At 42.2% G+C, this 7,407-nt stretch overlaps 1 protein-coding gene across 1 annotated transcript; it reads right to left on the bottom strand.

Annotated features, from left to right (window-relative positions):
* Positions 1–2,943: 2,943 nt before the first annotated feature.
* On the bottom strand, positions 2,944–6,743 carry LOC111974870 (zinc finger and BTB domain-containing protein 26). Its single transcript, XM_024002931.1, has 3 exons — positions 6,600–6,743; positions 5,660–5,827; positions 2,944–5,450 (listed from the first exon to the last, which is right to left on the bottom strand). Exons 2-3 carry the CDS (start codon positions 5,798–5,800, stop codon positions 4,239–4,241), a joined length of 1,353 nt encoding a protein of 450 aa, XP_023858699.1. The 5' UTR covers positions 5,801–5,827; positions 6,600–6,743; the 3' UTR covers positions 2,944–4,238.
* Positions 6,744–7,407: the final 664 nt, after the last annotated feature.

Genomic DNA, 7,407 nt, shown 5'->3' on the forward strand with positions numbered 1-7,407 from the left:
CTTGATTAGGAAGGTTGGTTACAGTAGCGTTGGAGCAAACGCCTGCACATCCAGTAGCACTCCAGGGCAGGGGAGGACTGGGACAAAAATTAGGCTCTAGCATTTTATTCACACCAGCCCACGTCACTACACGGCCCGCTAACTCACGCTCCACACACACACCCCATCCCCAAACATACACCCTACACCCTGACACAACAGTGCTGACACATAACATTTACATCTTTATGTGCACTAACTAATATCATAGGGTAATTGGAGTTCAACACCTGAGGAAGTGGAAACTCAAAACACATTAACTAGATCGCTAACTCTAAATAATACCCACTGCTGGTTAGGGCCGTTACGATACCAGTATCAGGGAAAGGAAACAAAACACGAAATGGATTCAACTTCTTTAGGAAAACAGCCCTAATGTTGGAAACAAACATCATTATGTTGTCATCCAGAGTCACATTTATTTATTTTCCAAGCTACAGCACAGAATATTTTACATACAGCAGGTTTTTAAAGGACCAAAGAGTTTTATCTGCTTCGCCATGGACAAATATCGCAATACTGGTATCGTCCCGGCCGTACTGCTGGTAGTAGCCCTCACAATGGCCGGTGAGCACTTCGCGCCGCTCCATATCTCAAAGCCATATCAAATATCTTGCTTGTAAAATAGTTGCTATTGAGAGTTGAGAAATAACTACACTTACAGCAGGCCCCAGCTAAACAGGCACAGGGGTAGGGCACACACTTTCATTACAGGAATCATGAAGATAATACACTTTACTGTAATGAAAGTGTAAAACAAATCTTAACAGGCTCATGGGCCACCAGCCATGTCACCTTTTTCATTTATTTTATTAAAATAAATAAATAATTATGTGTGTCAATTTCGACCAGCCCACCCAACTAAAAAATGGTCCAGCTCATCTGTCATTTGCCAAAATTGCCAGATGGCCAATCTGCCCCTGCTCCAGGACATATCTACTGAAGTGGATACTACCGTGGATAGGTATTATGCACTTCACTTGACAATATAATGTCCTTAGTACCTATGATTTACATCATTATGTTTCTGTTATCTGACAGAAAACACACTGACCGGAGTCAGACAGGGACAGGACCAGTTCTAAAAACATTGTATTTCTTCTCAGTATAATTGAATGAATGTTCTTGACATCCAGCCCCTTTAAGACAGACATATTCTGTGAGACAAGCAGCCACTTAAAACATCTTAAAATGTCCAGCGGAGAACAAAAGGAGCTCTGAGGGCTTCACTGGGTGACTAATATTTGATATTCTGCACTAAAACAAAACATTTGAAGCTATTTCTAGACAAGACTTGTTTAACAAAGGGCTCCATATTTCTACCCAAACGTCCCATTTGTAAAAACAATGACCACAGTTTGGAGTCTGAAGTCCCAGAGTGGTAGTACATGTCTAATATTTTATCTGAGGTGCACATGGCTTCTTGGAAAAGATCTTTCACCATCAGTCGTGGCGGACTTGGCTGGTTGATAACGTTCCGTATCACTGTTGTTTTGTGGATTCAGTTGAATAATAACAGCAAATTAGGGCAAGTGGCCATAGACAGTTCTCTGGGCATTGTGTCTGCAGACTCCAAAACAGAACATCAACAAAACTCACACTTCTTTGGCATTGTGTTTTTGTCATAGAGCGCATTAAATTGACAATTATCACCTTTAGGCTAAGGGCTCCTGCCCACAATTAGCAAAACATTTGAGGAACTCATGAATGTGAATACAGAGCATTTTTGCCAAATTAACGAATCAAATTAGTTGTTTCAGTTTACATAATTAAGCAATTTGAAGATTAAAGCTATGTTGCTCTTGTAGCTGCTGCTTAATGGATTCACACACACACACACACACACACACACACACACACACACACACACACACACACACACACACACACACACACACACACACACACACACACACACACACACACACACACGAGCTGGTTTAATAGGGGCCACATACACAAAAAAGGCTATATCTGTACGACAGAACATAGACAGTGACAACGTCTAAGTGAGATATTCCACAGAACAATTGTAACATAGACACAGGAAGTCAGGAAGCAGGTGCAGTTAGTGAGTTTAATGATAGCGAACATGGAATGATACAAAAAAGAGAAGCGTCTCACACAAACAATACTACCTGATGACTGACAAAACAGTGCTAGATAAATGGTAAGTAATGAAGGTTGTGATGAAGTCCAGGTGTGACTGTGCAGGTGTGCGTAATGATGGTTGCCAGGTGTGCGTAAAGATGGGTTGCCAGAACCGGTGAATACGGTGACGTTGAGCGTCGGAGCGGGAGGAGACTTAACAACGACACACCCCAGTTAGCCATGTGAGCTGACTACAGTAATTGTGAGTGAGCCAAGAGTCAGGATTGTGACTGGCTGCGCAGCAGAGGTGCAGAGTTTCAGCCAAGCAGATCCTGTCTGCCTGAGTGATTGGGCTAGGCACAGGAAGACATGCCAGCTGCCCCACAGACCATGCGTCCATGCACCACCGCACCTGCCACACACACACACACACACACACCACCACACACACACACACACACACACACACACACACACACACACACACACACCACACACACACACACACACACACACACACACACACACACACACACCACACACACACACAAGAGGCGCGTATTCCAGATTTACAGACATACTCTGTGGAGGCCTGCTCAGATTTGTAGATATTTGTAATCCCTGGTGATGTGTTTACCTTCTCAGAAATGCCATCAATATGATACAGTATAATGATCTTGTAATCTGCGCAGGCTAGACTGCACTCAATGTGCATATAGAACTGTCTGTAGGTTACTTGTAACCAGTCAAGTAGTCAATCAACTGATGTGGCCCCTTAATTTGATATCTATGTAAATAAAACAGAGATCAGTGTGACAGTGAATACATCTATTCATAAGGCATGGTATGAAGTACAATGGTATATTGATATCTAAATGGAGCAGATAAAAAGACTAGTGTAAACATTCATTTACTACATTATAATAACCCTGATGCTGTGGCATGAGGAATGGTCATCAATGTAAATCCTCTTACAATCTTGAATTACAGTACTGTAACATCAGTAATACAACCACAACAATGGGTAACTACATGTAGTGTTCTCAGAGAATACAAAAGACAGCGCATCATGTTGTGAGATTACATGGTATACAATGGCTCCATCTGCTGTAGGAAGCATAGTAATGCTTTTGGGGTTACAGGCTGAATGCAGTAACTTGATTGGTTCCATTGTGCTGAAAAAAAATACTAGTATTTACATGGTGGTTACATTGACAGGTACAGTGTAATTACAGTGTAGATACACATTGTTGCATAGTACTTACTGCATAGTACTTACATTGTTGCACAGCTAACTATAGCTGTTTGGACTTTGTAGGCTATCAATTAGATTTGCAAATAAATTCTAATTGACAGTTGGTACCAAACTGCCCGTACTACGTACCAATGTGTACACACACTGTAATTAACCTGTACCTACCAATCTAATAACATTGCAAATAGATCAGCTTTTAGTGTCACTTAAAGTAATGTGGGACTCATTGTTTTCCTGTTGGGTGTCTGCTCCTCTGATATGGTAGAAACACAACATCCTCATCATTCTCACCCACGTCACATCCTCATACAAGATACAAGCATTTATTGTCTACCCATTTTCAAAACAGGCTTAATCGACAATAATAACATATTATGTTTTAAAGACACACTATCATCACTTTGGTCCTACTGTGGGCTACCTTAGCCAAAACAATCCTCCTGAGGACAAATTATGTCAGTAATATTTTTGGCACTCATTTCACTTAAGAACACTTGTTGTGATTTAACAGAAATGTCAGCATTACACATTTTTAAAGCTTGCTATTTTAATCTGATAAAAAATCTAACAGATTCACATTCTGTTGTCTATTCATAAATAAAATATGCATTTACATGTATTACAAAAATGACACCACACAATCAGGGCAGCTTTTTAAATACCATGTTAACTCATTCACTAAATTAACATTGTTATAAAATATGAACACATACTGTATACACGTCTACAGTAACTTTTATTCTAATATTCAGTGTTGTACCTTCAAGTACCGTACGATACGGTTTACAATTCAGCTAACACTACTACGCAGCTATTAATTTATGACTCAGCAGAAATTAAACTTGATACAGCACTAAAGAGAGTCATCCATAACAACAGGCTTATTGTCCATGCTATTGTCCATGCTACAGTCCTGCAGACGCCCGTACTCAAAATCAAGAACCCCGTCATGTAGTAGACTCCGCTCATTGGCGTTGTCAAAGCTGTTCTTGCCGTGGATTTGTTTGAGATGTTTGCGGAGCACTGGCTTGTGTGCGAACACCATGTCGCAGTAGTTACAGCGATGGGGCTTGTCTCCACTGTGTAAGTTCTGGTGGTCCAGGAGAGAGCATTTCTGAGTGAAGGTCTTGCCACATATGTTGCATTGAAAGGGCTTGATGCCAGCGTGGACCCGCATGTGCCGGTGCAGGTTACCCTTCTGGGTGAACGTCTTTCCACACAGCAGGCACATGAACAGCTTGTGCATCTTGAGGTGGTTGGCGTAGTTCTCTAGCTGGCGGAACACACGGGCACACTTTGGGCACTGGTGGTACCACTGAAGAGATTTGTCTGAGTTTCGTAGGTGCCCCCCCAGATTAGGTCTCCCTGTGGCTGAGGTGGGTAGTGGGGGGGGGCTGAGCGGGTATCCTGGCATATGTGGTATGGTCATCTCACCAGCCCGGGTGTCCACGGTGGAGTTGATTAGGGAGTGCTGGGGCTCAGGGGAGTGTAATGACGATGGGGGGCTGGTGTGGAAGCACCCTGCAATGGAAGCAGAGGAGCGGTCAGACATCTCCGACACCCGCTCACAAACGGCCTCCACCTTTACGATGGTGATGGGGCTCTCCTCGCCCTCACCCCTGTCTCGCCTCTGGGTTGGGGTCATCGGCTGAATTATCACATCATCATCTTCATCATCCTCCTCCTCACGATTTATTACCTGGGCATGGGGCAGCTCCTGTATTTTCTGGATGGGAGAGGCTCTGAGAGTCTCTCCATCTCCTTCCTCCTCCTGAGGCTGTTGTTTCACTTGGCAGTGTCGTGGCTGGATGAACTTCTTGAGAGCCTGGGTGCACTGCTCCACCACGTGGCCCATCTGGAGGAAGCTGGCCACAGTTAGGTAGTTGACCAGCTCCAGCTCAGGCAGCTCCAGGGTGCCTGTGTAGCAGGACAGCAGCAGCCGCTGGCCCACCTCTGCCTCCTGGGTCATGGAGATCTGGACCTCCCTTGTGGACGAGTCCTGAAGGAAGAACTGGTCCCGGAGGAAGGGAGAACCGGCAGCCAACACCACCTTGTGACCGGGGACCTAATAATAATATTTATTTTAAAAAATTATAAAATGTATAGCACAATTCATACAGAGACTGCACCTCATGGTGATGTGCCTAATAAAATAATGATAAAAAGAAGATACAAAATATATTAAAAACTTGGTAAACAGAAAATGCTTATAATATAAGCAGCAGAGAATGCTTATAATAAGTGCAAAAACACAGGTGGTTGATAGATGTGTACCTCCAGGTCATTGATGCGCACGGTGACATCACAGAAGCGGGTCTGGCGGCGAAGCAGGTTCATCTTCTGCAGCATAGAGTCTCCGAAGGTTCCGAAGCGGAACTGGAGGATCACCTGGTTCTGCTGCTGGGCCATGGACATTGTGGCTTCCTGCAGCTGCCTGCAGGCCTGGTGGGAGGGAGAAAACAGTGGCAATGCATTTGATAACAGGTATATGGAATATCATGTGGTTGAAATGATTTTTAAGACTTTTTATGAGAATATGATCCCTTTATGAGGTAGTATTATCAGAATTATCCAGATTTAATAACAGCCAGCTTGAGGCAGTTGAAAATGTCCTAGATTGAGACATAATATGTCATTATAAAGGCTTATAAGACATCACAAAGGCTCAAACTACATTATCAGGGTCAAACATGATGATAAGAGAATGCAACATTAATTTATGTTTCTGAGCAATGACTATCAGTGTAATGTGAAGTGTACCATACCCAAATAGAAAATCATGACATAATATATTCGTTCTAATTATCAAATAAATCTTTGAACAATCAATAATGCTGATATTATAAGAGATCAATATGAAAACTGAAACATATCAAAACGTAAAACAATCTCAATTGATAATATAGTAGGATTAATATTCTTAGGCCTATTATTATGCTGCTGTGCGGAGCCTAATCGTCAGAAGACAAACTGATGTTTGATAAATATTCTGAAAAAAGGATGTCACTCCATTTGGATCAAACAGAAACACAGCTAGGCGTCATTCATTGTTTTAGTGAAACGATCAAGCAAAAGCATATTATGTCTACTCGGCGTTCTTTCTCTTCATCACYGGAATCTAGATGCGGCTCTAAAACAGTGGCCATATTTTACCAGTGTCCCGAATGTAAAGACAACAGCATTACTACATTTCAGCGCTAGAGAAAACATTCACCTATCGTCTATTGTCAATAGGAAAATCACGCCTCGAAAACTGTCTCGGTAAAATCACTTTACATTAATCTACTTTTCAATCTAGAATCGTCTTGAAAAAGATTGCAGTTTGCCTACAGTGCGGAAGTGCTAGTAAGGAGGTTCGTCACTAGATCGCACAGCCATAAAGTCATAAACCCCGCCTATTTCTACCGTTTATTTTCGTAAAATTAGTTTTTAAAGCTAACTCTAACCTTAACCACACTGCTAACCTTATGCAAAACCCTAACCTTAAATTACGACCAAGAAGCACATTTTAATTTTCACACATCTTTACGATAATAGCCAAATTTCACTTTGTGGCTGTAGTAACTAGTGGAAACCAGTGAGGAGGGGCAGCGCCACAGAGTTTCTAAACCCAGAGACCCAACATCGCGAGACTTCCGGGAATGCTTGCGAAGCAGACTCGGCAGTCAATGGGCGCGTTCGAGCGAATCACTTTTGTCAAATTGATGTACATCGTTGGTCACTGCCTTTCAAAAATCACGTGATCAAAGGTCATGAAGTTTTGGTAGCAGTAGATAAAAAGTTATGTTTATTTGTACTAATAGCACAAACTCCGAGAACATTGAGTTATAGGATTCAGAAGGGGCGTGGCATTGATGGAGTTCGATGCGCCATGAGTTTGTGCTATTAGTACATAAAAACATTGTGCTAATTTGTACATAAAGTACATAATGAATGAGAGACTGGGTTGCAACTCCTTCTATATAAAATAGTTTTTGATGAAAATGAAAACGTGTCAGTTTGTCACTTTCACGAGTTTGTAA

The sequence above is a fragment of the Salvelinus sp. IW2-2015 genome, linkage group LG15, assembly GCF_002910315.2.
Source record: "Salvelinus sp. IW2-2015 linkage group LG15, ASM291031v2, whole genome shotgun sequence".
NCBI lineage: Eukaryota > Metazoa > Chordata > Actinopteri > Salmoniformes > Salmonidae > Salvelinus > Salvelinus sp. IW2-2015.